The sequence below is a fragment of the Anser cygnoides genome, chromosome 25 (assembly GCF_040182565.1).
Source record: "Anser cygnoides isolate HZ-2024a breed goose chromosome 25, Taihu_goose_T2T_genome, whole genome shotgun sequence".
Taxonomy (NCBI): Eukaryota; Metazoa; Chordata; class Aves; order Anseriformes; family Anatidae; genus Anser; species Anser cygnoides.
In genome coordinates, this window is record NC_089897.1 from 818088 (window position 1) to 837353 (window position 19266).

Below are 19266 nucleotides of genomic sequence, written 5' to 3' on the forward strand. Positions count from 1 at the left end.
GAACCGCCTGAGTGCAGCACCCCCTGCACCCACCCTGCACCCGGCTCCGGACCCCCCGACACGGTGCCAGCCGCAGCTCCGGGGCCGGGCCGGGGGACACTGGGGGGCACCGGGACAAACCGGGAGGGGGCTGTAGGGGGCATGGGGGGGGGGGGGGGGGCACCGCGATGGGCCGGGGGGGGCTGCAGGCGGGGGCACCCCCGTCCCGCTGCCCGCACGGGGCCGCGCCGCGGTGCCAGGCAGACGGCGCGGAGCCGGGCCCCGGGGCGCAGAACGGGTCGGACGGGTGCGGGGGGGGAAAGCACCGGCGCCGAAGCCGCCCGGGGACCCCCCCCGGCCCCCGCCCAGGGCTCGGTGACTCAGCCGGGGCCGCTCCCCGCCCTGCCCGGGGGCCCCCCCCGGTGCCCTTCAAAGGCGCTGCCAGGCGGGGAAGCGGGGCGAGGGTGAGCAGAACCGGCTGGTCGGGCTGCGGGGGGGCCGGCGCCGGGCCCCCCCCCCCCCAGCTCCCGTGGGTGCAGCCCCGGCTTTCCCACGCGCGGCACGCAGCCGGCTGCCGCGGGAGGCACGGCCCAACCCCCCCCCCCCCCCCCCCCCCCCCCCCCCACCTTCCCACCCCCGGCTTTTGGGAAACTGAGGCAGCCGCCCCCGCCCCCACCGCTGCCCACGGGGGTCCCGGGCAGCAGCTGGGCGAGCGGGGCCCCGGCCCCTCGTTGAATTACAAATGGGATCCGCCGAGCGCCGCCTTTGTCTGCGCCATTGTGTGGGGCCGGCGGCGGCCCCGCGCCCAGCTGCCGCTGCGGAGAAAGGACAGAGGAGGGGAGAGGGGGCCGGAGCCCCCCCCCACACCCCCCCATGCTGCAGCGCTGCCCCGGCCCCCCAGCAACCACCCCCCCGCTTTGCGGGGACCCCCAGAGGGGCACAGGCAGCCCGCCGACACGTCTCAGCAGCTTTGCTTTATTGGATTGAAGGAGAGGAAAGTTTCCGCCCCCGGGATGAGCCCGCAGGGCAGCGACCCAGGGGCGCGTGGCCCCGCTCGGGGGGGGGGGACGGGGGGGCCGGAGCCCCGGTACTGTCAGTTCTTCATCCCGGAGCTCGGTGCCGGGGGGGCCGGGCGGTGACCAGCAGCTCCCTGACGCAGACGGGGCCCCGAAGCAGAGGTGGTGATGGATGGGCGCAGCCCGAGCCGGGGAAGAAGCCGAGATGATTCAGGAGGCCTCGACGGCGGCCCCGGGGCCAGCGTTTAGGCGCTGTTCACGCCCATGTTCTGCATCTGCTCCTCCAGCACCCGCTCTCCTCCTGCCGACTTCTTCTTGCTGCCCTCCTGCTGCTTCTTCTGCTTCTTGGAGAGCTCCTGCTCGATAGGGGCCGGCTTCACGAACGGGATCATCTCTCGGAGGTCTGGGGGAAAAGCAAGCGGGACAGATCGCACCAGAGGCACGCGGGGCGCCCAGGGACCCAGCGACGGAGCCCGGGCAGGGCAGGGCGCCGGCTGCTACCTGGGGGCATGAAGTCGCGCAGCCTCTCGGGTACGAGGATGCCCTCCTCCGTCTGGTAGTTCTCCAGGATGGCGCAGATGGTCCGGGTCGTGGCGCACATTGTGGCGTTGAGCATGTGCACAAACTCCACCTGCAGCAGGGACACGGGGAGGGGGGGACGCAGTGAAGCAGAAGACGGGGAGAGCAGGACCCCCCCCCCCCCGCCACGCGCCCTCACCTTGTCCATCATCTTCTTGGTCTGCCCGTAGCGGATGCGCAAGCGGCGCGCCTGGTAGTCGGTGCAGTTGGAGCAGGACACGAGCTCCCGGAAAGCCCCTGAGCCCGGGAACCAAGCCTCCAGGTCCAGCTTCTTGCTGGCGGCGTGATTCAAGGCGCCTGCGAGATGGGAGGGCCGCAGTTAGCGGGGTCCAGCCCAAACAGACCCCCTGTCAGGGCCGCGGCGGAGGCTAAGGCTTGAAGGCTGCAAAGCGGCTTCAGCAGCGCCGTGCCAGCGCTCTGCGCTCGTCCCAGAGCAGGGACACGGCTGCCCAGCAGAGCAGAGGCTGGAAGGAGCCACTACACGGGCCAATTCCCCTGGGAGGAGTCACTCAGACTGCCCTTCCCTTCCAGAGGGACAGTGGGGACGCAGCAGGGACACGGTCCCAGCATGGTGGGGTGCCCACGCAGTGTGTGTCCATCCCGGTGGGCCCGGAGTGACGCGGAGCATCGCTGCAGGAAAGCAGACGTCCCCTTCCCTCTGCGCCCAGGGCCAAGGCGCCGCCTCCCCGGACCAGGCCTAGGGACTGACACCGTGGGAACGCGAGCCAGGGATGCTCTCGGACAAAGAAAGCTGTGCCGGGAAGTGGGTCAGGGCACGGTGGCACCCGAGGCGCTGGCAGAGGCGCCTGGTCTGCTCCCAGGCCATTGTGGCAAGGAGATGGAGCGAGGAAGTCCCCACCCCAAGGGCCCTCCCGGTACGCCGGCACCCCACACGGCCCCGCGGCGGGGACCCCTACCCGAGACGATGTTAACGATGTGGTAGGGGATGCCCAGGGACTGGTAGAAGTCCTCGGCCGTGGCGATCATCTCATCAAACATCTCCCACGACTTGTTGTCGTGCGGCGAGGCGTAGACGAACTGCTCGATCTGCGGAGAGAGAGCGGCCCCCCGTCAGCTCCGGCCTGGGAGGGGGCACAAATGCCCCGCGGGGGCTCCCCGCTCCTCTCACCTTCTCGAACTGGTGGACGCGGAAGATGCCGCGGGTGTCCCGGCCGTGCGAGCCGACCTCCTGGCGGAAGCAGGTCGACAGCCCCGCGTACTTGATGGGCAGATCCTCCGGCTTCAGCCACTCGTCCCGGTGCAGGGCTGCGATGGGCTGCTCCGAGGTGGCGATGAGGTACTTCTCGTCGATGGAGCTGTCCTCCGCCTTCTCGCTGCCCTTGCCAATCACCTGGGGAGCAGGGGGAACCGTGGGGACAGGAAAGAGCCTCTGTCCCCCGTCCCCAGCTGTCCCCGCACCTCTGGGGACAAAGCCCCCCAGCCCCGGCGGATGCTCAGGGCAGCCAGCACAGGCACCCGCGCTCCCTGGCAGCGAGGCTTCCCAGGAGGGGAACGGGACGGCTCCGAAGTGGGTCGAGAAAAGGGGAGCAGCTGCCGTTCGCTGCTTGTTCGGCCTCCTTTGTAGGCCCCAATGGCCTCCCGCCAGCTCCCGATGGCGAGGCTGGGGACGAGCTGTCACCCGTCACCGCATCGCCTTGACAACTGGCTGCGTCTGCAGGCCGGGCCTTCCTCGGAGGAAGACAGACCCAGGGACGGGGAGCAGCAGGGAGCCCATGCCACGGCCTCGCCAGGGCAAAGGGACAGCAGCCGGCTGCCTCCCGGCAGGGGAAGGCACACAGCAGAGGCCGGGCTGGATGCGGGTGCCAGGCGGCGAGACGCAGAGAGCCAGAGGGCGCCGGGCTCACCTTGTACAGCTCCTCGTCGAACTGGCTGAGCTGGGCCACCTCCTGCATCACCTCCTTCCGCATGAAGAAGGGGGTGTAGACGGGAGTGTAGCCCTTGGCGCGGAGGCTCTGCAGGGCGTACTGGATCAGGGCCTGCTCCAGGAACACCAGGGGACCCTGCGGGACAAGGGGAAGCCACCGCCGGTCACACGCGCCCCGCTGTGCCGTCCCTGCTCACCCGGCAGCGCCGCAGGGCCGGGCTCTCACCTTAAGGAAGTAGCCCCGGCTCCCCGCGACGACGGCTCCCTTCTCTCCCTCGTAACCGTCCACCATCACCACCAGGTCCACGTGGGAATACTTCTTCCTGCAGCTGCAGTCACCCCAGATCCGCTCCACCTTGTTGTCCACATCCTGCACAAAGACAAGGAGCAGAGACCATCACCTGTCCTCCCCGGGCTGTGGTGACACCAGTCTGCTCCTCGCCGCGCTGTCCTGGGCCCAGGCTGGGAGCCGGGCCCCCCCAGCCTCTTCCCTTCCCCTTCCCCGCTCCCCGGCCCCCTCCGGGGCCAGGCTTTGCCACCTGGCAGCGACTGAACCCAGACCCCTCGAGCCAGAGCTGGAACCCCAGTGCTGATCCCTGCTGGTCACTTATTATGCGGCCACTTGGCAGCCGGCCCAGCCCAATTGTGTTCCCCCAGCAAAATATTCCTGCTGGATGAATGAGGGCAGCCGAGGGAGATCCCAGCCCCCGGCTCCCAGCGAGTTTCCCATGTATTCCCCGAACAATGGCCGCGTCCCGCGCTGTCTGAGCTGCTCTTTGTGTGCTCCCGGCAGGAAACGCTGCCTTGTCATGCAGATTTCATTCACCGCCCGCAGATCTGGGGGCACCTCCCCGCAGCGCGTCCCACTTGCCGGTGGTTTCTGGCTTTGATGCACCAGCAGGGCTGGCTCCGGTCAGCCCCACGGCTCCCCACACCGCAGGAAGCCGCGCTCCGTCCGCCCCTACCTCGTCGTTGCTGATGGGCACCGAGGGGTGGAGGAGGTTCCCGATCTCCCGGAGACTCTCGAAGCGCTCTGCCTCCAGCCTGACGCGCTCGGCGTCGCACTTGAGGATGGCTTCGTCGATCAGGAGACGGACCTTCTTGATCTGGGATACCTGCAGCCCCTGTGCAGGCAGCGGGGTGAGATGGGGAAGGGAGGAAAACCGCAGGGGAGAGGGGGCTGGCAGCTGAGCGCAGTTAATCGCAGACCCCCGCCCGCTGACACGGTCTCTGGAGCGAAACCACGGACTGAACGCATCAAACAACAGCCAGGGAGCACAAAGGCCCAACATAAGTCAAGCTCTGAAAGGCCTTGCGCAAGCTACGGCGTCGCGCAGCGCCTGACAGCAACAAGGGGGAGCAGTCAGCTCCCATGGCAGCAAAAGGCGGCCAGCGCCACGCTCATTAAACATCTCAGTTAACGAAGAGGGGAGGGGAATGAGCAGGGAGGAAGGGCCTCACAGAGCACACGCAATTACTGAGGCTGCTCAAATCCCCCACGGAACCAAAGGACAAGCCCCGGGCTGGTGACCAGGCCGACACACATAGGCTGCAGCGACCTTAAGACAAACGACACCGGGCAAGCGCCAGTCACCGCTGGCGTGGGACTGGGAGAAGCGGGGAGCTGCTTGTGGGGCTGCAGGCAGCCGCCCCTGCCCTGGCGCTGGGGTTTCCGTACACCTCACGCTGCCAGTTTGGGCAGGGACAGGCGAAGCCCTGGACGAAAGCACCGGGGAGATGGGGCTGGACTCACCCCTAGGATGTCGGCCGTGAGCTCGTCCAGGTTCTGCGCGCTCTCCGGAACAGACTCGTCGGTCCCCACGGGTTCTTTTTTCTGCAGCGGGAGGAAAGAAAAAAACCCACCGTGCGTAAAGGCTGAAGCAGCAGAGTAAAAATATTCCTTAGCGATGCTAGGAACAGGCCTGCAAGGCCCCCACCTTCATCTTGTCCCCAATTGTTTTGCTGCACAGGTTCTTCAGCTTGTTCAAGTTATCGGCACGAAACCTACCTGCAGGGAGGAGCAGAGGAAGCCGTCAGCAAGGCACAGAAGCGGGGCTACGACCTCCCCCCGGTGCTGCAGCTCGCCCTGACCCCCTCCTACCAGCGCTGCCCCCCAGCAGAGGGCTCCCACACCGAGGATTTGTTTGAGCCCACCGGGAGCGACGCTGTGCCGGGCCGCGGCCCCACCGGGACCCCCAGGCTGGACTGGGGCTGTCGGGGTCCGGGCGGACCCAGGGCCACGGGGTGACAGCCAAGAGATTTGGGTCGTTCTCCCCTCCCCGCTATCGCCTGGCAAAGCCTCGCAGAGCCGGGGAGGAGCTGGGGCGAGGACAAGGAGGGGCCACGGGCAGGGCCCTACGGGTGACAGCGGGGCCGGGCGGGACACAGCTGTCCCTGCTGGCAGGCAGCCCCCGGCACCCACACGCTAACGCCGGCGCGGGGGAAGAGCCAGCCTCTGCCTCCGGGAACGTCCCCGGGGCGAGAGGAGAGCTCTGCGGGGGGCACCTGCCGCAGGGGACCCGCCGCGGGCGGGCAGGATGAGGCCCACGGAGGGGGGGGGGCGGGGGGCTGTCACCGACCGGCACCGGGCAGGACGCGGGGCCCCGGCGGCCGCCCCAAGGGCAGCGTGGTGCGGATTGCATCAGCCACGGCTCGGCCCCGCAGCGCGGCGTCGCAGGGCCCCCGAGCGTGGGGTGACGGCGGTGCTGCGGGGTGACGGCCACACGCTGCGGGGGGACAGCGGTGGCACCGGTGGCGGCAGCCGGGGGACGCGCCGGGCGTGCTGCAGCAGGGCCGGGCTCGGCCTCCCCTCGCCTCGGTCAGGCCGAGCCCCCCCTGCGGCACCGCTCCCCCCCTGCGGCAGCGGGGCGGCGGCTGCTGCCCCCCCCCCCCGCGCCCCCCCCGGTCCCCCCCGGTCCCCCCGCAGCCGGACCCGGGGCTCGGTGCCCGCTCCCGGTCCCCACCCGGTGCTGGGGGGGGGGGGGGCGGGGGGTGCCCGGTGCTGCCCGGGCTCGGGGCGGCTCCGCGGGGAGGGGGCACCGCGACCCCCGCCACCAGGGCGCACCCGGGCACCGCGGGACCCCCCCCGGGACCCCCCCGGGACCCCCGGCCCGGGGCGGGGGGGGGGGGGTGGGGGCACCCCCGGGGCCAGGTGTGCGGCCGGGCCCGGGCCCCGCAGAGCCGGGGGGTCCCGGGGGAGGTCCCGGAGGGGGGTCCCGGTGGTGCCGGGGGGGTCCCGGTGGTGCCGGGGGGGGGGTCCCGGTCGCGCCCCCCCGCCCCACGTACACCTCCGCCAGGCGCCGTCGGCCCGCACCAGCGCGTCCACCAGCGCCGGGTCCTTGAAGCGCTTCCGCTGCATCTCCCGCACGGCGCCGGGGTCGCCGCCCTTGTCGGCGCGGAACAGGTCCAGGTCCAGCACCATGGCGGCGGCGGCGGCGGCGGCCTCGGGGCGGCCTCGGAGCGGCGGCGGCGGCGGCGGCAGCGGCTCCCCCGGTGCGCGTGCGCGGGGCGGGGCCTGCGGGGGTGGGGGGGGCACCGGGGGTGGGGGGGGCACCGGGGGGGGCGGGGCCCGGAGCAGCCCCGGGGGTGCGGCGCCCGCCCGCGGGGGGGCGCTGGGGGTCTCCGGGGACCTCTCAGCCCCCCACGGGGCAGCCCAGGGAACCCCCGCGCGTCCCATGGCTTCCTGTAGGGCCCCACGGCCCCCCGTGGGCACCCCCCGGCACCTCGCGGCACCCCCACGGCACCCTAAGGCGTCTCCCGTGGCACCCCAGGGTGCTCCGTGGCACCCTCATGGCATCCCCGCGGTACCCCATGGTATCCCACGGGCACCTTCCAGCACCCCACAGGACCCTCGTGGTACCCTCTGGCATCTCCCATGGCACCCCTGGGTGCCCCATGACATCCCGCAGCACTTTACGGTACCCCAAGGAACCCGGTGGCAGCACACAATATTCCATGGGCACCCTCTGGCACCCCACGGAACCCTCATGGTACCCTAAGGCATCTCCCGTGGCACCCCATAGCACCCTAGGGTGCCCCATGGCACCTCCCATAGCAAATGAGGAAAACACATAGCACCCCGCAGCACCACACAATACCCCATGCACACCCTCTGGCACCTCACCCACCCTCACGGTACCCTTTGGCATCTACCATGGCACCCCAGGGTGCTCCATGGCATCCCTTGGCACCATATGGCATCCCCAAGGCACCCCATGCCATCCCCACGGCACCCCATGGCACCACACGTTATCCCACGGGCACTGTACGGCACCCCGTATCACCCTTATCGTACCCCCTGGCATCTCCCATGGCACCCCATAGCACCCAGGGGCGCCCCACGGCATCCCTTGGCACCATACGGCACCCCCACGGCACCCCATGGCCCTCTACGGCACCCCCACGGCACCCCATGGCATCCCATGTCACCATATAGCATCCCCACGGCACCCCAGCTTTCCCCTGCTCCCCTCCCTCCCCACCCCTGGGTGCCAGGCTGGCCCCCCCCCCCCCCGTGCCGGGGACCCCCCCGCCAGCCCCGCTCCCCCCCGGGGCACGAAGGCACCACGCGGGACTCAGAAACGTCGCCTTTATTGCACGGCCGGGACATGCGGGGCCTCCCGGCGCCGCCTAGAAAACGCGGAGATCGCTGTAAAAAGGGGGGGGCTGGAGCCGCGGGGCCGGGGGGCAGCAGCCGCCCCCCCGGGGACACCCACGGGAGGGACCCAGCAGCGGGGGGGGAACACGGTGCTGGGGGCTGCCGGCACGGGGGCACCCGCTTTGGGGCAGAACCACCCCAATTGGTGATTCCCGGGGGGGGGGGGCAAGGCAAGGAGAGGGGGAGCGGGGCTGGCACAGGGTGGTGGGACGGCTGGCGTGGCACGGCGTGACACGGTGTGACATGGCATGGCACGGCGTGACATGGTGTGACAGCATGGCATGGCACGGCGTGACACGGTGTGACATGGCACAGCCAGCCCCTGCCTGCCCCCACGCCCCACGCTGTGGCTGCAGGGCACGGGGCACACACGCGGGAGCGCGCACACACGCGTGCCGTGCACACACAGCCCCGTGCACGCACACACCCTGCAACCAGGCCCGTGCGCACCCACCCGCGTGCAAAATCACCTGTGCACGAGCACACCGCTGGCATGTGCACACGCCTGCCACACACATGTGCACCCCCCCCCCCCCGCCACACGCATGTGCACCCCCCAAGCACACGCCTGCCACACACGTGTGCACCCCCCCCACGCACACGCCTGTCACACACGTGTGCACACACGCACATGCCTGCCACACACATGTGCACCCTCCCACGCACACGCCTGCCACACACGTGTGCACCCCCTCGCACACGCAGGGCCTGCTCCTGGTGTTCCCATGCCCGGCTGGGGGGGCCGCGGGGCCGGGCTGGCTCAGCACCCCCGTGTTTGGCATTTCGTGGCTATTCCCAGGGGGAACTGGGGGGGTACAAAAGCGCCCCGGGGGCTCCGCGGGTCCGTAAGGCCACGGGGGCGGGGGTGGGGGGGGCGGGCACGGCCCCCTCACAGCTCCAGGTCGGTGCCGCCGGACGACGGCTTCAGCGGGACGGAGTCGAAGCCATCCGGGGTGCGCTGCGGGGAGCGGGGACACTGAGGCACTGGGACACCCCCATGCTGGGGACACCCCATCCCTAGGACACCCCCATCCCTAGGACACCCCCAGCACTGGGACACCATGGGACATCCCCACCGCCGTCCCCTGGGACACCCCCGTCCCCTGGGATCCCCCCCCCCGTCTTTGTGACACCCCTATGCACTGGGACACCCCCGGTCTTTGTGACACCCCCGTCCCCTGGGACACCCCCATCCCCTGGGACGCCCCCGCTCTTTGTGACACCCCCCATTCTTGTGGCACCCCATCCCCTGGGGCACCCCCATCTTTGTGATGCCCCCCTCCCCTGGGACGCCCCCGGTCCCCATGCGGCTCCTCCGCCTGCCCCGCGGCCGTGCCCCCCCACGGGCGCCCACCTTGGAGGTGAAGGCCTTGATCTTGCCCAGCAGCGACTTCTTGGTGGCGAAGATGAGCTCGTCCTCGGCGTCCTCGCCCTCCATGATGGCGCAGCTGTCGGGCGCCGGCAGCTCGCTCTCCTTGGCCGCCGCGTTCATCACCAGCTTGGAGTACTTGTACTCCAGCCTGGGGACCCCCGGCCCCCCGTCAGCCCCGGGAGGTGAGGGGGGGGGGGGACACCTCACGTCCTCCTCCTCCTCCTCCTCCTCCCCCCCACGGCGGCCCCCACTCACTTCTGGTTCTTCTTCCAGAAGTAGGTGGCCAGGGCAGCCAGCAGCACGGCCACGCACGTCCCCACCGAGACCCCCACCTTCAGCCAGAAATCGGCGCTGCGGCAGCTGCGGACCCTCGGCGGGGGCAGGCGCTGCCCCCCGCGGCACAGCCGGGGCTCCCGCCACACGTAGGTGGTTCTCTGTGTGCGAGTGTTTGGGGGTCGGGGGGGGGGGGACACGGGGCTCAGCGGGGCGTCCCCGCGTCCCCCCGTAGCCCCCCGCGGCGCCCCCGGTACCTGCAGGCCGCCCTGGCAGGCGCCCACGATGGCGCGGAAGTGGCCGGCGGAGCAGCGCGGGCAGCCCTCGGCCGTCGCCCACAGCAGGTGGAAGGTGCAGCCGTCACAGGTGCCCTCGGGGCATTTGCTGGGGACAGGCGCGGCGAGGACGTGGGGGTGGCTGTCCCCAAAGCCGAGGACCCGAGGGTGCCGCCCTCCCCACGGCAGCGCCGTGTCCCCGGCGTGGTCCCCAGCAGCGGCACCCGCCGCTGCAGCGTGGGGGACACGGGGGTGGCTGTCCCCAGAGTGAGGACCCCGAGTGCCACCACCCTCCCTGTGGCACTGAGATGTGTGGGGACAGGAGCTGGGGGGGCGTCGGGGGAGGGATTTAGCACTGGAACCCCCCCGGCAGTGCGGGGCTGCGAGGATGCTCCTGTCCCCCCGGCCACCCCAGTCCCCAGCGGTGGCACCCACCTGGGCGCAGCACGGAGGGACAAGGCGGGGGGGGGGCTGCCCCCCTCCCTCTGGCACTGCGGTGTGTGGGGACAGGAGGAGCTGGGGGACGCCTGGGGGGCGGAACTGAGGGCTGGCTCCCCCCCTCCATGCCACCACCCGGGTCCCCGGCGGTGGCACCCACCTGGGCACAGCCAGGCTGCCGGTGCCTGGCAGCAGCGGGTCGCAGCGCAGGCGGATGGTGGTGGCCCGGCCCCCGCTGCACGACTGCGTCACCTCGCTGGACCTGTGGTGGCACCGGGGGGTGGGGGGTCAGCGAGGTCCCTGGTCCCCCTCCCACGCCCCCAGGGTCCTGGCCCCCTCCCGGCCCCACCTGTAGAAGAAGATGATGTCGGGCAGCTCGGGGTTGGCAGGGGGGAAGAGCTCGGGGGGTGCGGTGATGCCGTCCAGCGTGGGGCTCGTGGTGACACCTGTGAGGGCAGCAGGGTGACGCCGCGTCCCCGGTGCCGGGGGTCCCAGCACCCACGGGTGCCAAGAGCGCCTGCAGGTGCTGAGCGTGCCCGGAGGCCCGCCAGGGGCCGGGGCGAGGATCAAGGCGAAAAGGGGGCTCTCTCTGCTCACCCACGACGCGGTCAGCCAGGCTGACGGGCTGCGAGGACACCACCGCCCGGTAGCCCACCACGTCGGAGGGCACCACGATGGCCTGGCACACGTGGGACGTCACCACCCGGCCCGCGCCCCCCTCGTCCGGCAGCCGCGCGTCTGTCACGTTGTCCGTGCACGAGGCCGCCTTCCTGCCCTGCCGGCGGGGCGGGCGTGTGACACGCGGCGGGGGCACCGCGTGTGTGCATGCACGTTTGGGGGTGTGCATTTGCATGACCGTGTGCGTGTGTGAACCATGTGTACGTTTCCCTGACTTTGTGCAAGTGAACACACGCGTTTGCACAAGCGTGCTCGTGTCTACGCGCAGGTCGCACTCACTGTGAGCGTGCGCTTCCATCACCGTGCGTGTATGCACGCGTGTTTACACAACCACGCGCGCGTGGCCACGTGTGTGCGGGTGTGCTTGCATGCCTGAACGCGAGCACAATTGCCTGACTGCGCGTGTGCTTGCGCAGCCGCGCACGTGGCTTTGCACATGCGTTTGTACAGCTGTGCACAAACACGTGGTGCGCACACCTGCCCGCACACACCTGCACGCCCGCGCGTACCCACGTGGCTACACGCCCGCGTGCCCCCCCCGCACGCCTCCAGCGCCGCACTCACGCGGTTGCCGCAGAGGCTGACGTTGAAGTGGTGGAAGTACTTGAGGCCCTTGGAGGTGAAGCTGGGGCCGCTGGCGAACGCCGTGCTGGCGGCCAGCGCCGAGAAGTCGTAGTGCAGCGTGCGGCCCGGCAGCGCCAGCGAGAAGCTGCAGTTGTTGTAGCAGAGGGAGCGGACCTGGCCGGGGGGGGGGGCACTCAGGGACCGCTATGGGGGGGGGGCCGGTGGCACCCAGCCGGGGTCCCATCGTGCCACCCAGATGGGATGGCCAGAGGGGCTGGTGTCAGCCACTTGGGGATGTCCAGGGGAGGGGGTGACAGCCCTGCAGGGCTGGGTGCTGCCAGCTATTGGAGCTACTGGGGGCCGAATGCGGCCACGTGTGGGGACTGGAGAGGGGCTGGTGCCCCCCCCCCTTGGGGATTGCTAGGGGATGGTGCCAGCCACCGGGGGCTGGTGTCAACCACTAGGGGCTGGTGCCACCCCCTCGGGGATGGCCAGGGGCTGGTGCCCCCCTCTGGTGCCCATCTGGGATGCCTGGGGTCTGGTGGCACCCCCGGGGATGCCACCCCCGGGGACAGGCGGGGACGGTCACCTGGTTGCTGTGGGTGCCGGGGCCGCAGGGCTGGCAGGTGGGGGTGCTGCCGGGGGGGTGCCCCCGCAGGTAGGTGCCGGGGGGACAGGGCTGGCAGGCGCCGGTGGCGTGGTCCAGGGCGTGCCCGGGGGGGCAGGGGGCGCAGGCCCCCCCCGGCTCGGGGGCGCAGCGTCGGCAGAAGGAGGCCACCCCGCCCAGCACGTTGGTGACGTTGACGGAGTAGAGCTTGGCCACGTCGCTGGTGTACCGCCGGCCCTGGCGCCAGGAGCAGCCGTCAGCATCACCCCAAGGGACACCGCCGGCCCCGTCCCTGTCCCCAGCTCACCGCCTCGTGGTAGGGCGTGCGCTGGAACGCCCAGGTGAAGCTCATGGTGGCGTTCTTCTCCACCACGTAGGTGTACGACTGCTTCCCCTTGGGCCCCGTCCACGTCTCCACCGGAGTGTTGGTGCGGGAATTGACACCCTGCGGGGATACGGGGGGACGTGGGACACCCCGCGGCCCAGCCCCACCGCCCCCCCGCCACCACTCACCACCATGAAGTAGAGCTCGCAGCTGACGCTGCAGATGGTCTCGAAGACAAAGGTGATCCTGGCCACCTCCTTGCTGTCCCCGTCCTCCAGCGCCGGCTGCGGGGGACTGGGGACGCAGGGGACGGTGGGGACCGCTGCCCGCCCCACGGCAGCGCCACTGTCCCCGTGGGGAGGCGCTCACCTGAAGCCGGGCACCACCAGCGTGAGGATCATGAAGTCGTTGTCGGAGGCTCCTGCCGCCGTGTAGATGTAGTCCCCAGCCACCTCCCAGCCTGCAAGGACGAGGTGACGACTCGGCGAGGTTCCCTGCTGCCCGTGGGGACGGGGAGGGGACGGCGCCCGGCGGTACCTGCCATCCCCTTGTACTCGAAGTTGATGCCGCTGAGCACGGTGGTCTCCATGTTGGGGGGCAGCACGTTCCACCACTTGTACTCCAGCCCCAGCACCGGCTCGGTGCCGGCCGGGCAGCGGACGCAGCCTGGGGACACCGGGGACAGCCCTGCAGGGGGGCAGCGCCCACGGCCCCCCCCGAGGTTTGAGGGTGCCCGGACACCCCACGGGACGGCCCCAGGGACCTCCTTACCTGAGCCGTTGGAGTAGGAGCCGTAGGGACAGGGCTCGCAGGCGCTGCTGTTGCTTTTGAAGAAACCAGGGTTGCAGGGGGGGCACTTGGTTTTCACCCCCGAGGGGGGCAGCTGGGCTGCCTGCGGCAGCTCCTCGTTGCAGATTTTCGGCTCTGCCCACTTGAACATGAGCTGGGTCTGGGCAGGCAGGGGCACAGGGTGAGCTGGCACCGGGAGGGCGCGGGGACAGCACGTGGGGACCCTAGGGACCGGGGCAGGGGGGGGCGGCGGGGCTGTACCTCCCCGTTGGCATCGCAAGCTGTGTGCGTGTAGAAGTAATCCTTGTCCGTGCAGGGCGGCCGCACCTTGCAGGACGCGGAGCCTTGCTCTGCCGGGCGGTGACAGCGGTGAGGTCCCCGGGGGGCACCCCGGGATGTCCTCCATGTCCCCGCGGGGACATCCCTCGGAGCGTCCCCCCGGCCATCCCCGAGCATCTCTGGGGCTGCAGGGGCAGTGGGGACGGGGACACGCGGCTCTCACCCGCGTAGGTGGCCGGCTCGCAGGGCTGGCAGGCGGTGGCGCCTTTGCTGGAGAAGGTGTTGGCGGGGCAGAGCTGGCAGAAGGAGGAGCCGGCGGCGGCGGCGTAGGTGCCGGGTTTGCAGGGAAAGCACTCGGAGGTGTAGGCGACTCCTGGCAGCAGGAAGGTGCTCAGGGTCGGGGGGGGGGGGGGAGGGGGCACAGTGGGAGCCCCCCACCCCGCGCCCACCTACCTGTGATCCCGATGTTCCTCACCAGCACGGGCTTGGGGACCTTGGACCACACGGAGAAAGCCGTGGTCCTCCAGTAGAGCACGTTGTTGCCGCGGCTCAGCTCCACCTGCGAGCGGCAAGGGAGGGGTGGGAGCGGGGGGATCCCAGTGATGGGGAGGGGCTGGAACCCACCGGGGGGTCACGGCACCCACCCCTGTCTGCCTCCACCGACCCTCCCCTTTGTGCCCTCGGAGAGCATCTCCCTGTGCTGGGGTGACAAGGGACCTGCGAGAGGTGACAAATGACCCCCGAGGGGCTGCGGCGAGGGACCCTTCAGGGGGGCTGTGACGAGGACCCTGGGTGGCAGCCCTGGGGGGCTTCCCCAAGGGGCTGCGCCGTGGATCCCCCCGTGCCACCTCCGGCCCCCACGCTCACGCTGTGGAACTCCCAGCCCTTCTCCGTGGTCCGCATCCAGCGCGACTCCTCCACCGTGGGCTGGCACTGGTCGTTCTGCACCTGCGGGGACAGGGACGGCGTCGCGAGGGGGACACCCCCTGGGAACCCGGGAGCCCTGCCCTGCGCCCGGCGCCTACAAAGAACTCGAAGACGATGCTGCTGTCGGGGTAGATGTACTCGAAGGAGACGGTGCCCGACTGCTTCAGGTTGACGGCGTACATGAGGGTGGCCGTGCACTCGTCCGTGTTGGAGGCGATGTAGTCACCCAGCGGCACCCACGTCGACCTGGGGCAGGTGACACAGGGCGGCACGGGGTGACACAGGCTCCGTCCCCGGGGCATCTCGAGGTCTGAACCTTGCCGTGGCCGGGATGCTGGGAAAAGGGCGGTGGGGACAGGTGACAGCCCTGGGCGGCCCAGGGAAGCAAAATGCGACACAGGGCACAGCACAAGAAAGCCCAGGGATGGAATAGCAGAAGGTGCTGCTGTTGCACCTGCAGGGTGCCGAGGAGGCAACGAGCTTAGGGGTGTGCAAAAGGGCTGGGGGAAATCCAGCGCCGGGTAGCTCCGCATGCTGGGGAGAACCCAGGGGACATCACAGCGCGGTGACAAGGGTACGTCCCCCTGACCGAGTGGGCTGAGACGCGGGTGGGCTGCGGGAGGGGGATCCTGCAGCGCCGGGACCGCGGGTGAATAATTAAAGGCTGCTGGAAGTAGGTTACATTTGCAAGCCGCATCGACGCTGCGGCGCGTGGCGGGCGCAGGCTGCTGGCACGGCGGGGCTCGACGGCTGCCGCCGGCGCTGATCAAAGGCCCGCGGTGGAAAACAAAGGCGCCGGCTCGTGCGGCAGCAGCGGGGAGGGCCCCGGGCAGCAGCACCCTCCGTGACGGGGGCTGCGGACGGGTCCTACCGTGGGGCTGCGGCGAGCCAGGACAGGGTGGGACGAGGCTGCTGGGATGCCCCCTCCCCGTGGCTGGGCTGCTTTGGGGCTGCCAGGGATGGGCAAGGAGGGAGCAGGGGGGGCAATTTTCCATGCGTGGACGTGTCCCGAGCACGCTGCAGCCCCCCGGGTGTCGGTACCCAGGCAGCAGCCGGGCAGGAAGCCCCCAGGACGCGGCCGGGGCCACTCACGCCGTGCAGTTCTCCACCGTGTCGCCGAAGCTGTCGTCGACCTCCAGGTTGGTGGCGACGTTGGCGAAGCCGTGGGGCACCTCGTCCCACTCGTCGAAGCGCACGCCGGTGCCCAGCGAGTAGGTGCCCTCAGCGCAGGGCTTGCACGACTGCGCCTTCATGTCGAGGAACTCACCTGCCTTGCAGGAGAAAGCTGCCCGCGTGCAGGGGGGGCATCAGCGCCGCCGCTGCCCCCTCCCGCCGGCGCTGCTTTGGCTTCACCGCCCCCAGCTCTGCTTTCCCAGCGGGACCTTCCCCCCCCCCGCCCCGTCCTGAGCATCCTGCACGGCCCCCAGCGGGAGGGAGGGCAGCCCTGGACGGGTGGCTTTGGCCGTGCCGCTGCCTTACAACGCAGCAAGTGGCAGCCGGGAAGGGACCCCGGGACGAAACGTGGTGCGGGCCAGGCAGAGCCCCCAACCCACCCTCCTCGGGGGGCTTCCGTCTGCCCCACGGCATCCCAGGGACGGCCCCGCCGCAGCCGTCCCCGTGCCGCACCGACGACTCCGTTAATGAGCGTTTATTGCTATGGAGCAGCTGGATCCTGCCGGCGCCTTTGAAGGCACCGCGTTGCCACCAGGCTTATGAGAAGCCGCGTTTCGGCTCGCAGCTGCTCCCCGGGAGGAAGGCTCAGCCTTGTCCCCCCCCACCCCTCCCCTTTCTGCTCCGCTTTTACCCCTGCTGATCACCCAAAGCCCCCCCCGCCGCTCCTGCACCCCAACCTTACAGCACTCGGTGCCCTTGACGGGGTCCGGCAGCCCGGTGCAGAGTCCCGGCGTGTGCGGCACGGCCACCCTCCACCGCGACCCCGCGCTGTCGCACGCCGTGTACTCGTAGTGGTACTCGGACTGGAAGAGAGAACGCACAGGAGAGCCGGGACCCCGTGGGGCCGGATCCCCCCCCACGTGCCCACCCTGTTGCTCTGAACATTTCATTCCAGCTGCTGCAACGCCCCAAGCGTGCTGCCTCGAGCAGCTGAACCCTGCCGGACTCTAGGGACCGACCGTGCACGTGGTGGGCAAGGATGCTGGGGACAGGGGGATGCTAGGGGCAGGGTTAGGCAGGACGACATCCCCCGGCCCTGACATCTTCCCCACAGGGTGCCAAACCCCCAGAGGGCTATGGGGACAACCAGGCCACACACGTGTCCCCAGGCTGTCCCCAGGGGACGAGCCATCCCCAGCACGGCGAAGGCACCCGGCGCTGCCAGCCCCTCTGAGGGCAGCCACGGCACCAGCACCGCTCCGGTGCAGGGATGAGGGACAGTCGGTGCCATCACCATGCCACCTCTGCAGCAGAGACCCCAAGGGCTGGGGGACCCCTGGCCCTGCTCCGGAGGCAGCCGGGCCCTGTTTGCCTTGGCGTGGCCGCGGCACGCGTTGCTCATTAAACACGCTGCCGGATGCACCGTCCTGCTCGGGAGCCGCCCGGGCTGCAGCCGGGCACCGGGAGAGTGCGCAGGGATGGGGGCACAGGCGGGGGGGGGGACGGGTTGGTAACACCCCCCGGGTGGATGCGCGGGGCTGCTGGAGCGCAGAGCGGCCGGCTGCATCCTCCCCGTTAGGAAATAAGCCGCCAGCTGCCTCCCAGCTGGGATTTGCTCAAGGCCGGGAGGAGGCGACGCTGGAGCCAGGCGGCACATTCAGTCCCCGAGGCCAGGTCCGGCCGCCCGGTGCTCACCGTGCCCACGGGCAGCTGGCGGGGGCGAGGCAGCGGCACCGCAGCCCCCCCCCCGGCCCCTCCGGAGCACGGAGCCGCGGCTCGGTGCCGGCAGCAGACGCGGGAGCGCGGCAGGTTTGTGCGAAAACAAAGCTTTGATGTTTCCCATCAGCACGAGGCGGCGGTGGGGGGGACGCAGAGGTGCTGGCAGCCCCCAGCCCCCCCAGACTGGGCATAGAGGAGGTGCCTGTGGTGCTGCGGGGGCCGGTTCTTGGGGACACGGGGGTCCCCGTGGCCGCGGGCAGGATGGGGGCACCCTCACACCGCTCTGGGCAGCCCCGAGCAGAGAGCAAGCCCCGAGCATCCGATGTCACACGTGCTCAAGGCTCTCTGGGGCTCACACCTCGATGTTTTCCTCTCCCCAAACTTTGCACCCCCCCCCCCCCCGGTCTCAGCGCACGGCCGGCAGCGTGAAGCTGTCAACAGCCGTGAGTCGCTCGCCTTCGCCCGCTGTGAGCTCATTAAAGCCAACTCCATCGACACAACTCAGCCCCGGGGCGGCCGCGCGGCGCTGAGGACCCCAGGTGCTGCCACGAGCCCTTCCCAGCGAGCGATGCCCAACCGGCAGGGACAGGCAAGGGGACAAGGGACAGTGGCAGGGGACAGGACCTTGTTGGGAGCAGCCCCCCCCCGGCGCCAGCGCTGGCTGCAGCCCATTGTTTCCAGCTCTGGGCCATGGAACAAAAAAAATAAATAAATAAAAAATCGGATCACAGCAAAAAATAATGGCCCAGATGAAAAGCAGCCGCTGGAGCAGGGGGGGGAGCACACGGGGCAGGGAGCCCCCCCGGCAGGTGCCCTGTGCTGGGTCGAAAGGCAAAGAGCTGCCAGGCGGGGAGGGAGATGTGGGGGCAGCGAGGGACGGCGCTGCTGGGGCTGGAGCTGGGGGCAGCCGGGGGCAGCCCAACGGCCCCCCCCAGAAGGTCCCCGCGCCCGGCACCTCCCCGAGCTCACCTGTGCAGGACGCTTTGTGCCGGCCGGACCCGAGATAAGAGCCGTGCCGTGACCGTGTGCCGGCCTGGGAAAGGCGCACGGGCGAGGGGACGCGCGCCCCGCTGCCACCGACCCCGCGGGGCAGGGCTGGGGACCCCCGCTGGCGTCCCCCCGGGGTGGGCAGCGATGGGGGCACCGGGCTCCGACGGGGTGAGCCCCAGAGCCCCCCCCCCGGCAGCGGAGCCCCAGCCGGGCTCTGTCCCCAAGGTCCCCGCCGGTGTCACCCGTTAACCCCCGCGGTGACAGCTGGCAGCGGCCCGGAGCCGCCCGGTCCCGCACCGGGACCCGCTCAGCCCCGCGGCCCCGGTCACGCGTGGGGCACGGCGACAGCCCCCCACCGGGGCGGGGGCGGCGAGGAGCCCCCGCGCCGCTCCCGTTACAGCCCCCAGCCCCGTCCCCACGGCACCGGCGCCCCCCCCCCCCGCCGGTACCTCCTTGCAGACGTGCAGCCGCTCCCCGGCGCGGCCCGGCGGCACGGCGGCGGCGGCCACGCACAGCGCCAGCAGCACCCGCCGGGCCCCGGCCCCGGCCCCGGTCCCGGTCCCGGCCATGGCGCAGCGGCGGCGGCGGCGGCAGCGCTCGGCCCCGTGCGGGCACCGGCCCCGCGGCCCCGCCCCCCGCCAACGGCCCCGCGCGCGCACCTGCCGCCACCTGCACCGCCCCCGCCCCGCCCCCGGCACCGGGCACCGGCACCGGGCCTCGCCCCCCGGGGCATCGCCCCCTCCCCCCCCCGGGAGCGGCACCGGCACCGGGCATCGTCGCCCCCCGGGAGCCCGGTCCCGG

General features: G+C 71.1%; 2 protein-coding genes across 4 annotated transcripts; both read right to left on the reverse strand.

The window, feature by feature from the left end:
- Positions 1-938: 938 nt before the first annotated feature.
- Positions 939-6961, reverse strand: SARS1 (seryl-tRNA synthetase 1). 2 transcript variants are annotated; one of them, XM_066982905.1, is made up of 11 exons: positions 6745-6960; positions 5397-5467; positions 5213-5293; positions 4425-4583; positions 3686-3829; positions 3440-3595; positions 2704-2925; positions 2492-2621; positions 1714-1871; positions 1497-1626; positions 939-1398 (listed from the first exon to the last, which is right to left on the reverse strand). In XM_066982905.1, exons 1-11 carry the CDS (start codon positions 6878-6880, stop codon positions 1241-1243), a joined length of 1545 nt encoding a protein of 514 aa, XP_066839006.1. In that variant the 5' UTR covers positions 6881-6960; the 3' UTR covers positions 939-1240. The 2 variants fall into 2 exon arrangements, with proteins under 2 accessions (XP_066839006.1, XP_066839005.1); XM_066982904.1 differs by having other exon boundaries at positions 1497-1871; positions 6745-6961.
- Positions 6962-8033: 1072 nt separating this feature from the next.
- Positions 8034-19080, reverse strand: ELAPOR1 (endosome-lysosome associated apoptosis and autophagy regulator 1). Of its 2 annotated transcripts, none has more exons than XM_066982979.1 (22): positions 18915-19080; positions 16499-16619; positions 15736-15928; positions 14742-14889; positions 14584-14664; positions 14170-14275; positions 13940-14089; positions 13699-13787; positions 13420-13597; positions 13186-13314; positions 13018-13108; positions 12837-12942; positions 12631-12768; positions 12306-12560; positions 11717-11890; positions 11072-11249; positions 10824-10920; positions 10635-10736; positions 10019-10145; positions 9744-9922; positions 9471-9636; positions 8034-9074 (listed from the first exon to the last, which is right to left on the reverse strand). In XM_066982979.1, exons 1-22 carry the CDS (start codon positions 19032-19034, stop codon positions 9006-9008), a joined length of 2997 nt encoding a protein of 998 aa, XP_066839080.1. In that variant the 5' UTR covers positions 19035-19080; the 3' UTR covers positions 8034-9005. The 2 variants fall into 2 exon arrangements, with proteins under 2 accessions (XP_066839080.1, XP_047909652.2); XM_048053695.2 differs by lacking the exon at positions 18915-19080 and adding an exon at positions 18445-18874.
- Positions 19081-19266: the final 186 nt, after the last annotated feature.